The 14,196-nt window shown below is 37.7% G+C and overlaps 1 protein-coding gene across 2 annotated transcripts in view; it reads left to right on the forward strand.

Annotated features, from left to right (window-relative positions):
• SPOP (speckle type BTB/POZ protein) overlaps positions 1-14,196 on the forward strand; it is a 62,814-nt gene that overhangs the window by 35,877 nt on the left and 12,741 nt on the right. For both annotated transcript variants that reach the window (XM_019740625.2, XM_019740626.2), the window contains 4 exons: positions 7,501-7,644; positions 8,316-8,437; positions 10,394-10,545; positions 10,662-10,789. In XM_019740625.2, coding sequence (XP_019596184.1) covers positions 7,567-7,644; positions 8,316-8,437; positions 10,394-10,545; positions 10,662-10,789 — 480 coding nt within the window. In that variant the 5' untranslated portion in view covers positions 7,501-7,566. The remainder of the gene's footprint in view (positions 1-7,500; positions 7,645-8,315; positions 8,438-10,393; positions 10,546-10,661; positions 10,790-14,196) is intronic.

The following is a 14,196-nucleotide window of genomic DNA, read 5'->3' on the forward strand; positions in this document are numbered from 1 at the left end:
CTATTTGTATGTAGGAAAGCATAGCTAATCCTCACAATCAGAGTCCATGCTTGCCTAGGAGGTATCTGTAAACGGGAAAAATCTTAAAGGTATTGACATGCATACATAATACTGTACTCATTTCTGAGTTTTCCTGTATACTACAGTTGTAAGAACAGTTCAGCTCTTAATTAGATAATTATTTGGCTGTGGCAGAAAATAAATTCTACATCTTAGCCTGGTATACAAAAAACTTAGTTATGTATCTAGACAGATTTTAAAGGGGTGTGTGTGTGTGTATTCTCAAACATATATACACACACACGCACATATATATACACACACGTGTATGTGTATATTTAATGTTATTTATCTTTTTTCTGCATGTTAATTTTAAGGGAATCAAACCCTGTGTCACATATGAAAATTGTAGGTCAAACCTAAGTAAATGCTGTGGATCTGCCTCATTTTATCATTATATTTTATTACATAAAAGTTAACTTGAAAAACTGTGCTTGTATTACTGTTGTCTGTGGGTTCAGGACCTTTCCATTTAGCCCTGTAGGCTTCCCTTTTCTCTCAAATTTTCTTGGATTTTTTTTTTTTTTTTTTTAATCAACGAAGAGTGTAGTTTTGGAATGTATTGAATGAATTCTTTAAAATTGGAGTGAGATGAACTGATTGTTTGGTGTCTGTTTGTTTTTTAACCTATTGTTTTAAAAGTATGCCTGGGTTCCTAGAGCTGTTGTTCATTCAGCAACTCCCAATAACATTTTAACTAGAGCTCATTAAGGAAAAATATGACAGTGAGTCTAGTTATTCAACAACAATTTCATTGAACAAATTATTTGTTGAGTGCCTGCTGTACCATTAGGCACAGGGGGATGCTCTTCTGTTATTGAGCTTAACTTCCAGTGGGGAAGACAATCGACAAGTAAAATCAAAACAAGATAATTTCAGATGATGGTAATAAGAAAAAAAATAAAATAGGGTACTGTGGTGAAAAGGACAGGCTAGAATTTGAGGCTGCTTCAGATCGGGTGGTCAGGGAAGACCTCTATGAGGATATTACACTTGATAGGACATCTAAATGACAAGAAGGAGCCAGCTATGAAAAGATTCGAGGGAAGAAAGAGCTCTCCAGGTGGAGGCAAGAGCCTGGTGTGTTCACCAAATAGAAGTACAGGCCTGAGTGACTGAGCATGGTGATTGGAAAGGGTAAGTGTTAGACGAGGTCAGGGAGGTGCGCTGGGGCTTGGCGGGCCTGACAGGAGGTGGATTTTATGTGGGTAGCACTGGAAGCCACGGAAGAGTTCTGTCGTTTCTCATAAGGGGCTGATTTACAAGCCATCTCATAACTTCGAAAAATTAATTGTAAATGCTACTAATTCCTTTTAAAATTTTTGAATTTATTGTTTGAAAAGGTAATATAGTTACATAGTTCAAAATTCAGAAAGTACAAAAGGGAATACAATGGAAATTCTTCTCGACCAAGTACCCAGTTTTTTTCCTTGGAAGTAACCACTGTCCCTAGAGTCTCGTATAGTTTTTCAGATGAATAGATAGATGCATAGATGCAATAGATTAGATAGACAGATTTTGAAACAAGTATTTTTGCCGCTTTAAATAGAGCTTCTTCATTTTTTTTAACAGATGCTTATTGCATTGTCTATCTGTATTATAATTTATTTAATCAATCTGTTGATGGACTTTTGGGTTATTTCCATTCTTTTGTGATTACAAATAATGTCATAGTGAGAAACCTATTATATTTGTTGTATTAAATATATCAGTAGGGTAAATTTCTAGAAGTGGAATTGCTGGAACAAATGGTATATGCATTTCTTATTCATTCTGTTCTTCTTACCCTGGGTAAGTATTTTCAAACATTTTGATCTTTGCCAATTCACTGAGTGAATCAATGTGCAGTTTAATTTGCATTTATCTTATTATGAATGAGAATTGAATGTATTTTCATATATTTAGGAACCATTGGTATTTACATTTCTGTAAACTGTTGGCTGTTCATTGCCCATTTTTCTGTTAGGCTGTTGACTTTTTCCTTCTTGATCTTTAGAATCACTTAATACTAACTCCTCTTAAAGAATTAAAAAAAAAACCAAATACAATGTTATATGTCAGATTATATCTCAATTAAAAAGCAGTCGTCTTTAAATTGTAAATTTTATAAAGCATGAACCTGATAAAAGGCAGAAGAAAAACTCAATCTTTCCTTTGCTGATTGAGGTCTCTCTTTGATTGTTCTTAGTTTCATTTTCAGAAGTATTTCTAAATTTTAAAAAAGTGCATTTAATATTTTGTTAGACTAGATTGTACTGCAAAAGTTTACCCATAACAAATATTCAAGTCATTCAAACTTTGCACCAGAGTAAGTCAGTATGACCTATAATAATCTATCCTTGGGGTAATTAGAAAGACGTTAGGACCTCCTGGGCTGTCTGTGATTGAGGTCACTGTAACAGAAGAAACGCAAACGCTCTTTTTAGGTCACATCAGTTTCTTAAAAATGAGTATTCCCAAGTCTTTCTGTAGTTTCTTCCTCAACCTCTCTTAATTGTCAGCAATCTTTTTGGCATCTTCTGTTTTGGAAAATGCAAACGTCTCTCAGGTTTAAAATAGTTATGACATTGAGATTTTTTTCCTTACTTGGAAACTGTACAAGGCTTTAAACCAAAAGAAGAAAAAAGTGATAGGCTTTTAAAAAGTCCCTAGCAAACCATCCTTTGGCAAGAAGCTATGTTTCTAGCTATCTAGTTTGTGCATGTTTTGTGTATTGTATTGAACCACGTGAAATTGCCGATATTTGACTGCTTTTGGCCTACAGAACAATTACATCATTCAATCTGTTATCTCCACAATGTTTATTCCTGTAATCTTAAGGCTGGTTGATATTAGGCTAATTCATATGTGATATGCTTGTGTTGTTGGTTTTTTTAAAAAAATTCTCTGGATGACTGAATTAGATTGAAATGGAAGAATGCTTATAGAGAATAAAAGAAAGATAAAAAATAACTCTATAAACTATTAGTGTAGCACTTTTCAGAATGTTCTAGCCTAGCTCTGCATATATTGCAGGTTAAACTTTTGCGACATTTCCCTCTGTTGTACAGGGAATTCATCTTCTATCCTGAAAGAATTCTAATTATGTAAGAGTTTAGTTCAGATTACTGATTTGTGTTGTCAAAATGGAAGAAATTATAACCAGTCTTTTTCCCCATGTAGAATGAAGATATATACTTGATATTGGTAGAAAAACTTACTTTTACTAGGGCTGATACTTGAGAGTGCCAGGCTAGGAGTTTTTGGCTTTGTGTGTATTCATCCAAAAGAACAAATTAATGATTTCATTACATTGCAAATCTAATATACTCAGCACTGTTCAAAGGGCTTTTTTAGAAATATGTGAAAGAAACAAACCAGAAAGTTAATAAACTTGAATGTAGCTGGATAAATGTTTCAGTCATCAAAGTATTTTTGCCAAATGTTTTGTTCCAGGCAGGCTGTAGCTAGGTGGTACAGGGGATACAAACAAGAGTAGTTGCAAGTTCCTTTTAAGGAACAAAAGTGTCCATAAGTGTAAAAGAAGGCAGAAAAGAAATACACTGTGTAGGTTTGATCAAAGGCATTATATGTGCATCATAATACCTGCTAGGAAACATTCTGTTAGAGATTGTTGTTAGTTGCTAACTGACGTTACCTTCATTGGAATTTGAGCAGTATTACAATCAACAGAGATATTTTAAAGTACATTTCTTGGTGTGACTCAGAAGAGATGTAACCTCACAGGTCAGGATTTAATAGAGTGAGCAGGAAAATAAATGGTGGTATATGACAGATATGTTCACCCTCAGAGTTGTCAGCGTACGTGGAAGTTTGCTAAGCTTTGGAGAATAAATTTCTCATTAGAGAACTTGAACAGTCTTGTCGTAACTTGTTTGAAGCCAGGAACAATATGGTTTGGTGCTAGTTGTCTCCTATAAAGATTCTCAAACCATGACGTTTCAGATCCTCAAATAGACGTCTTTTCTGACATTGTTTTCCCGCTGGGTATCTGCAGCAGTTGGCATGAAGCGCTGAAGAGTTCATGTAACACCAGGCTACTTTGCGGATGAACACTTTGTCCACGGTACCTGCTATGAGTGAAATTAATTAGACTTGTGCTGTCCTAGTCAATTTCCCGCTCAGCAGGTTGTGTGGTTAGAGCCCTCAGAGTTTAAGGCTTATTCTCCAGTCCTCGGAGCTGCTGGGTTGTACATTTAAAAAAAAAAAAAAATGCAAGAAAGGTGATATTATTTAAAGGAAAAAAAAGGACTTGGCTAAAAAATAAGTGAGAAGCAAAAAAGAAAAAAGATGGCCAAGACCAAAGTAGTATTTTTTTTTTCTGGGTGTAATAATGGACCATGGGTTCAGTAGCAACAATTAAGCCATTAAAATAAACTGTTTTTTTAATTTGTCTTTTTCTTAGACTTAGAGAATTCTTAAATTGTTGTTAAATAAATTTGAAGTATTTTTTTAACTGCAAAATAAATTCAAACCAGTATTTTATGATTGTTAAGTGTAGAGCTGAGCCTGTACTCCACACCTCCAGAGCCAAATTTTATGTTCTTAGCTAATGTGTAAAATTCACATCTTTTTTGCCAACCTGCCCATAAAGTAGGAATTTTGAAATTTCATTCTGGCCCCTGTGGTAACTGGGATTTGTAAAACTGTCTGAGGTGCATTTATTCATTACTAGACAAATAAACGGTTCTGTGAGAATGTGTTTTCCATCAAATGTAAGCCTCCTTTGATCATAGGTGATCAAGTGTAACGTTTGGTCTCTCTTCTTGATGTTATGGAATCATGAATTGCATGAACCAGGGAGGCTCAAATGCCACTGCAGTGCTTCGTTTGCTAGCTAAGTGAAATAGCACATCATGTGTTAACTCCATCTGTGATTACATGGGATGCTTTAGTTGTAAATGTCTGTAGAATAGTGTTTGAAACCAATGGGGACTCTGGTAATACCAGTGGTATTATTACTCTGTGAAGGTGCAACTATATCTTATTAATCCCCCTGCATGATTATTACTTATAGTCAGTGAATGTGTGCAAGTTGAGTGATTTTTTTAAAAATATTCATTTGCACCTCTTTCTAAAATGATTTGAGGCAGTTTCTAAAACTGCTTAACATATAAAAGAGTAATCAGTTGAGGGAATTATAGCAAAGGGAATAACAACATTAAGTAATAAAACTATTATAGAAAGAGCATATGTACCTATATAGACTAAGCATATAAGGCTATAGTTTCAAGAGATGGATCACAAATTTGTCTCAGGGCTTCCTAGTAGCCAAGCAAACAGGGCAACATGATAAGATTCATATTGTCTGTCCATAGCTGAAAACAAACCAGGTATGCAGGAAAAGAAATTTCTCCCTTGGAAATTATAAATCAGACAATGTGTGATATAATGGAACATATCCTTAACATTTTTCCTACAATTAATATATTTAAAAAAATAAAGCAAAACTGTACAAAGAATAATATACACTCAAGTAATTATCATCCCAAACTAACAGACGTTTGTATTGTCATATTTGCCTCAGATCATCCTTATTTTAAAGAAATATGGGAGATCAACTTGAAATGTCTTATATTCTTTTCCCAGTCTCATTCTTCTCCCTTGCTCTCCCATCTTGAATCTGATACATAGCTTGTCAGTGTTCTTTTTTACTTATGCATGCATATGTCTGTAAATATTATATAATTTTAAATTTGCATAAAGTACTACACGTGACATCCCCAAACTTGCTTTTCTGCATTAGCATTGTGTTTGATCTCATCTGCATGGTGCTATAGATCTAGTTAGTTTATTAATTTTAAATCCTGAAATACAGTTTTTCATGATATGCAAATAACCCAGTTTAGTTACTTCTCCTCCTTAACAGATACTCGGTTTGTTTCTAGTTTTTCACTGTTATAAACAGTGCCACATTGTGAACACCACATGCAGTTTCTCTAGGACAAAGGTTCTCAAAATGTGGTTCCCAGGATCTCCTGGGAACTTGTTAGAAATGCAAACTCTCAGGCCCATTCCAAACCTGCCAATCAGAAACTCTGAGGGTGGGGCCAGCAATCTGTTTCTCAGGTGATTCTGATGCTCTCTCAAGTCTGACAACCACTAGCTGGCACAATACTATAGTTAAACGTAGAATTACTAAGTCTTAGTGTACACGGATATTCAACTTCACTAGATATGGCCAAATTCCTATCCAAAATATACTTTTTACTAACTGAGACTGTAAATTAGTATAAATTTACAGCTTCACCAGCGGTGTATGAGAGTTCCCATATCCTCATACATGGTTTGATTCATTTTTTTTTCTTGCTGGTCTGTTAGGTGTAAGATGTTTTAGAGCAATTTTATTTTCTTTTTTGTAAACAATATTTTTATGGGGTAGTTAGCCTTTTTGATTTTGTAGAAACAATTTATATATCAATACATATATTAATAAAATTATTCCTTTGTCATGTGTTGCAAGCTTTTTTTTCAGTTTGTCTTTTGGCTTTGTTTATGGTATTTAAAAATTGAGACCAAATTCACCAATTTTTTGAATGGCTTTTGTGTTTAGAAAGGCCTTGGAGGGGAGAATTTTGAGTTGGATTTGATTTGCTACTGCATCACCTGCTGAGATGTATAGCAGCTATTTGAAAATGGTCGGAGCCTTACGAGAGAGGTCAAAGTTAAAGAGATTTGGGAAATATTTGTATAAAGGCAGAAATTTGACACTGTTGGGATGGATAAAATTGTCATGAAAGAGAATGTAGATTGAAAAAAAAAATGAAGGGAGCAACAGTGGAGGAAGAGAATCCAACAAAAAGTGATTAAAGAATGATCAGGAAACAGGGCAAGAGCAAAGAGAAGATTCTGGAAAACTGAATAGCGATGGCGAGATCTCTAATGCTGCAGAGAAAGGAACACATCTAAGAAAGGGGTAAATGTTGCTGTTCAAGAGAGCAGCTAATAATTGGTTGAGGAATAGAAGCCTACTCTTCATTAGTTTGCACTAGTGTAGGAGAAGATGAGACAGCAGTTAGAGAGGTAGCAAGGTCATTGTCCTTCAGGAGGAGAGTATTTGTGCCCCAAGTGAAGGAGCCAGTGGCAAAGTTGTGTGTGGCATTCACTTCTGCCGTCTCTCTTCAGGCAGCCTTTCCCTGGGTGTACTTTACATGCCCTTTGAGTACATTCATTTGGTAAGGTAACGTAAATATTGTGCAGAGGATTAAAATAGGGTGATATAATTATGAGTAGGAGACTAGATTAGATTAGGTGATCCTCTCTGAGGTTAACATATAAATTTGGGATTGGAATGCTATGGAGCCATTTGAATGATACAGGTAGAGAATTCTAGGCAGGAGACAAAATTTCTAGTCTCTGGAAGGTCAAACAGAAATAGGATGGTATGCCATAAATCTGACAATTAATCTGAAACACACTCTTGCTTCTTGGATCAACCAGGGTGAAGAGAGAATAGCAGTCTTTGTCCCCTGACTTTGGAAATCTCGTGTAACCTTCAAACTGGCGATGTCAAGGGTTCCAAGTCCTCCACCTCCGGCAGAAATGTCGAGTGGCCCTGTAGCTGAGAGCTGGTGCTACACGCAGGTAAGTTCATGTTTGTACCCTGTAAAGCTTGCATCTTTACAGGATTTGGTGGGTGAAAGGAATAAGATTTCTTTCTACATTGGGTTTCCTGCTTTTTCTGGAATGTAACTACCAAATAGCAAATAGATGAGGTACTTGTCAGCTTTCCATTCCTTGGTTCTCCAAGTAGAATCTGAACACCCTAGGCCGGAGTTTTTCTCTGGAGGTTGAAAAGGGGAAATCTTTGAAAGTAGATCAGCATACATCCTTCTTGATGGAAATGGGTTCCTCTGTTGGGCAACTCAAAGGGAAACTAGGTTTGAGATTTACTACCCCAGGTAGTGGCGTCAGCATCTCCATTGTCAAACACAGCTCTGAGCCGCTCATTTTAGGTATGGCTTTATCATCTGCTTTCCAAACCCTGTCCATGTTTTTCTCACTTTCCATTCAGTGTTTCTCAGAAGCTGAGAAAAGTTATGAAAGCAGTTGGTCACTGTGATATTTCTTAAAGTGTGATGAAGGACCAAAGGCGAGAAAAAGCTGAGCCTCCATGCTGGCCAAATGGTGCTGTCTTCTTTGGGGTGTGTGGGGGGTCATGTAGCGAGAGGGAGGGGAAACGATGATCTGAACTTCAGCCTATTTTTCAGGTTGCCCTCGTCCTTTGTAATTACTTCCTGGTTTTCTATCAACAGATCAAGGTAGTGAAATTCTCCTACATGTGGACCATCAATAACTTTAGCTTTTGCCGGGAGGAAATGGGTGAAGTCATTAAAAGTTCAACCTTTTCATCAGGAGCCAATGATAAACTGAAATGGTGAGGAAGAATACATCTAGCTATAAAAATTTTTCTAACAGTCGCCTGTTTTGCTTGGTTTTATGGGAGATTGCCTGGAATGTAAGATCCTCGGAGTCAGGGACTTTGCTTTCTTTTGAATGTATTCCCCAGTGCCTACAACAGTGCCTGGTACACACGGGTGCTCACTGGGTATTGTTGAATTCAGTTAATGAGTATACCAGGGCCCATAAACGCAGGTGTAAATGAGTCAAGAGGGCCAGTGTAAATGATACCCGTGTCTGGTGTACGTGCTGACCTCTTGGCAAACTAGTGAGTGTCTTTCTCCTCAGCTCTAGCTGACTATCGCGGTTTGTGAATAAGGACTGACCATTGCCAGATCTTCTGATTGTTCAAAAAAGCAAGAAATCTAGATTTTAACATACAATCTCTTGACTTTCAAATTGCCTGTTTTTAAACAATAAAGATTTCTTTGCTTGTGTAACTGGAATGTAGGGTGTAGGATGGTTTTCAAGCTTAGTTTGACCCAGCAGCCCAGTGGTTAGATTAAGGACTCCATCTCTCTGCTCCGCCCCGCTCTCCACACTGTTGGACATCTGAAGTCTAATGCCTCTTGTGGTTGAAGGATGATTGCCACTAGTAATGGGGAACCCACTACCACCCAACAGAAGTCTTTGAGCTTGCTCTGAATTAACTGTGTGGCCCAGAATATGTTACCATGTTTCCCCGAAAATAAGACCTGGCCGGACCATCAGTTCTAATGCGTCTTTTGGAGCAAAAATTAATATGCTGACTGGTTAAGGTCTGGGTTTCCTCAGTTAATCCCTGTGGCAAGAGGAATACGATCTGGGAGTGGGGGTCAGTCCCATGCAAACCATGAGTTCTCCTGAGGAGGAGCAGGCAGCTAAGGATACAACCATGTGCTCACTGCAGAGACTAGAACACACGTCTGTGAACCACCAGTTTTGACTTCTGATAACCCCCTGAAGAGTTAAACAGTTTCCATTTAGCATTTATTGGCTGTGTGCATTAGGCATCACACTACTAGGTGCTGAGAGAATGCCTATTCTTAGGCATTGTATTTAAATCCACATCTTTAGCACAATGTTTAGTGATGTAAGTGGCATATGCGCTCCCTAGAGAGGCACTGGATTGGGCCACCTGTTTGAAAGAGGTGCTGTAACACTGGCAAGGCCTAAGGCTACATATGGCCTATGTATCGTATATGGTAGAAGCAATGTCTGAACCACACGCAGTTCAACTAATGACATTTACAACTTAACTCAGTTGAACCTATTCAGTCTGAATTTCGTTTTGATTCATTGGTAATTCTGCATTTCTGAGATTGGCATTTCTGACTATTTAGAAGCCTAGCTTGGAGTTCTACCCAGGGTAATGGGAGTTACCCATTTATCTATGCTTCCTCTATACTGCCTCCTTTACTTTAATCTTAGAATATTATTGCCAGATTAATAAAATATCTGTAAAAGAATAGATACTATTTACATATTTCTCTAGAATACTTCTTCTCTCCCAAGATGATATTATAGAACTCACTGACATTTTTTTTCATGGTTTCGCCAGAGTCCCCACAAAATTAGGGTCTGCCTTTCCTGAAATTGAGGATTAGAATAGACAACTAGGCTGACTTTTAAAATGATTTTAGGGGGAGAAAAGAGTGACTTGGGAGATTATGAGAAAAAAGGCAGAGATATAAGGGGTATGTTGCCAGATTCTAAAATGTTTCTTTGTTTTTCTTATTTACTTTTTAAAAGGTGACTCCGGCTGCTCTAGAAAAGTGATTGCCTCGTACTTATTCTACTGAATCAGAATCTCTTGGTATAGGGCCTGGGTTTGTTTGTTTTTTAAACATCTCCCTCTCTTGCTTCTGATGTTCTAGTTCCCTTGTATTACTTCACGAGCCTATAAACATGGATGCTTTCTACGTATTTGTTTTTTCCTATGTGTTTTGGGCAGGTGTTTGCGAGTAAACCCAAAAGGGCTAGATGAAGAAAGCAAAGATTACCTGTCACTTTACCTGTTACTGGTCAGCTGTCCAAAGAGTGAAGTTCGGGCAAAATTCAAATTCTCCATCCTGAATGCCAAGGGAGAAGAAACCAAAGCTATGGGTAAATGTTCTCTTCTTCGTTTGAGTCTTCATTTGCACCTCCAGCAACTTCTGACAAGCTGTGGATCTGAGCTGGTTTCTTGAGTAACCCTAAATATGGCTTTGTTTTTCTCCCAGAGAGTCAGCGGGCATATAGGTTTGTGCAAGGCAAAGACTGGGGATTCAAAAAATTCATCCGCAGAGATTTTCTCCTGGATGAGGCCAACGGGCTTCTCCCCGATGACAAGCTTACACTCTTCTGTGAGGTGAGTCCTTCTACCCCGCTGTGAGGCGAGCACTGCCCTGGCCTGATGGGTAGTGCTGGACTTAAACGCATATTGGAGCAGGGCTGGGGAGGGAGAAAAACCCCCAGTGGAGTGGTGCTGTGCAAACATTATTGATGTGACTGACTGAAAACGGTGCCATGGTTTCAAGGTTGTTGGGCATGTCAGCTTTCCACTGGCGACTGTTCTTAAAAACGTTTATGCACTGTGTTGGTATGTATGATTTTTGAGTCGCTTGGGTTAGGATTCTGGCTTTTTTTTCATTGCGGGGTTTTTTCAGGTAGCATTTGTAAGGACTGTCACTTCAAGCTGAAGAAAATGGCTAGCAACTAGGTACATATGTTTATTCCTTAAACTTTCTGGCTTCTTCTTGACTATAAAGTCCACATATGTTTGAAAATCAATCACTTATTATTCTCCTTGCTCTTTGAACTATTAGGTTGGTGTAAATGTAATTGCGGTTTTTGCAATTATTTTTAACCTTTTAAACTGCAATTACTTTTGCACCAACCTAATAGATGACTTACCAGGAGTTGAATGTCTCTGGTTTGTCTTGCTAAATGAATTGTGAAATAGGAAGATGAGAACGCTTTTTTCTTGAGCAGAGGTATGTAAAGCTCTCTAACTCATAGTTAGCTGCGAATTATCTGTAGTCAATTAGGCGAGTCCTCTCACCAGCAACCTAAGAGCCTTTCTCCGGTTTACAGGGGAAGCCTTGAAGTAAAATTCCCAAACCGAAAGTGAGTTGGAAAGTGGTTTTTTTAATGAGTATATACCAATAAATCATTTCATGCTATTATCAATACATTTATAAATACTCATAAGTTCACAGTGTAATAATTGAATAAAACCTCCAGTCAACTGAGATGTGTTTCCTATACATTGTGTGGTCAAGGAACCATTTCCTGAGCAGCACCACTTGATGAGAATGACCACTGTTTTCATGAAGAGGGTAGGGTGCAGGCACATTTCCTGACTACCAGTGTGCTGTCAAATAGGCTCGCACTGTGAGTTAATGACAGTTCCAAGGGCATGTCAGCACCTGTGCGGCCAGGAAGGGGGTCCCTTAGGGATCTTGCCCTTTTGTAGAAAAGGCCTGGCCAGCAGTAGCTGGCTGCTTTTCTAAGTCACAGCTCATTGAATATTCCCATAGAATAGTGCCTGGTGGTTAGGAAGTTCTGGAGGTACAGTTTTATTAAAATACCTCACTGAATACATAAAATGCAGTTTGCATAATAGCTACCTTCTCTCCTTTTTAATTGATAAGTAAAAGAAGGACAGACTAATGTGGTGACATCTATATAAATGCATAAATTAGTGCAGTTTTTTTTGGTCTTATGAACTTGACATTTGAATTCCATATAAATTCAACTAGTTACATACTCAGTTGCCCAAGTGAAGAAATGAAAACAGGTGGTTTTGTTTGAGGTTAGGTGTTACCTAAACAGCCCATCAGTTTAATCTTTACCTATCTTAAAAACCTAAATTTCAGAAAAATTTAAAAATAGTGGCAATTCTAATTTCTGTTGGAAATGGAAGCCAATCTTTGAACTGTTCTATGAAGAAAGAGGTATCTCCTCTAAATATTGCGTCTGGTGTTTTAGGCAATGCCATAACCTTTATTGCAGCAATTTTCATGTCCACAGTGGATCCAGCCTTTTCTCATATGCTTCCCCCTCTCCCCTGATCTGCTCCAACCCCTGAATTGACATTCTTGATTTGGAAACCAATTGTTCCGCCCTCACTTGGCAATCTCTCATCCTGTGGTTAAGTCCAAGGCACTCTCTCCCGCTTTGCTTCCCCGTGTGAAATTCTCTTAGGAGAAATCCTGTGGTTAAGTTTAGATTTGCCTTACTGACTTAGAAGGGAAGTGAGATGACGCTTTGGAAATGAGGAGATGTTGAACAGGGAAGCAAGCGTCTGCTGGGTTCTGCTGATGCCATCGGTTTCTTACCATCCGACCAGGTATGCCATCTGTTCCTCTCACACTTCTCTGTTGGCCACAGGTGCTGAGTGTTGCTTCTCATCCTTGGGCCTGTGCCTAGTGAGACTCGTTTCTATTCCAAAGCCCTCGGTGGACTTAGTAGCATTCAGCATTGCAAGACGGTTGCGTGGGAGTGTGTGTTGGATGTGTGGGTTTTAAAAATGTCTGCAGCTCATCTAAGTTCTTAGTGCTTTACGAAGCTAGATCATTCTTTGGTGCAAATTCTATTCCTTTGACTTGTTCCCTTTTATCAATGGAATATTTATAAACAAGTTTATTTAGTTCATATTTATATTTTATTTATTATTGGTTTAGTTAGTTTTTTGTCGTTGTTTTTTCATTCAGAGGCTTCTATGAAGTTGATGTCCACATACAAATTTAGATTATGAATACTCCACTGCTCCATTCCTCACTCAGCCTTTGGCCCAGACACTTCTGTGATGTAATAAGTATAGTTATTTCATGAATTTTTTTTATTTTTATTTTTCTTTTGGATGTTCCCAGAGGCCGCAAAAGGGAATCCTAAGGTGCAAAACTGAGAATCACACATTTGTGTGTTTGGGCTTCATTTCGGTGGCATTACTGTTAATGAATATTTAAATGATAATTAGATTGCAAACTCTAAAAATGCCAAATGGGTGGTCTTGTTTATAATGTGCCACACTGGGTTCACTTTCAATTCTCAGAGATATTTTTGTCTATTAGGCAATCTGGCAGTTCTTCCAAGTTGATATTGCTTAGTTAATGTATTTGGAAGCATTTGCAAAGCATTCCCTGAATCTTCTGTTATCACAATCCTTCGAGTTATGTTAGTTCTGTTTTCTTCACTTCATGTTACTGGGTAGAGAAGCTGTACCTCGGGAGGTCAGGTAATTTTTTCCTAACATTGTGCAGCAAATTAGTGTCTGGGCCATGTCAGCTATTTTCCAGCTCTAGTCTGCTGTACTGCACTAAGTGGGGCTGCTGAATGCCATTCACCCAGGGAAACACGGGCTCGACCAAGTTTTCTTAACGAACAGTATTTATTATATTTTGATACTGAAACAGAGAATCATGAAAGCTTTACTCTTTTAATTTTCTATTTAATAATTTGGACCACAGAAAATCTACATGAAAAGTTTCAGTTTCTGTTGACCCTTCTCTCCATTTATTTATGTTGAAAACAAGTAGTTGTTAGTAATAAAGATGTGTATATCCCACCTTCATTGTATGCCTTTGACGTATAGAAGATCCCAGTGCTTCTTTTTAAATGTTGCATTTAAAGTTGAAATATGAAATACCATAGGTAAGAAGTATGGAATATCTAGGCACTAGTTAACTCTTAAAACATTCCTTTCCTTTCAAACATAGAATATCCTTTCAAAGCCTGGGAATGCGATTTTTGCCAAATTTTAAATATGAGTCC

Source organism: Rhinolophus sinicus, linkage group LG15, assembly GCF_036562045.2.
Source record: "Rhinolophus sinicus isolate RSC01 linkage group LG15, ASM3656204v1, whole genome shotgun sequence".
Taxonomy (NCBI): domain Eukaryota; kingdom Metazoa; phylum Chordata; class Mammalia; order Chiroptera; family Rhinolophidae; genus Rhinolophus; species Rhinolophus sinicus.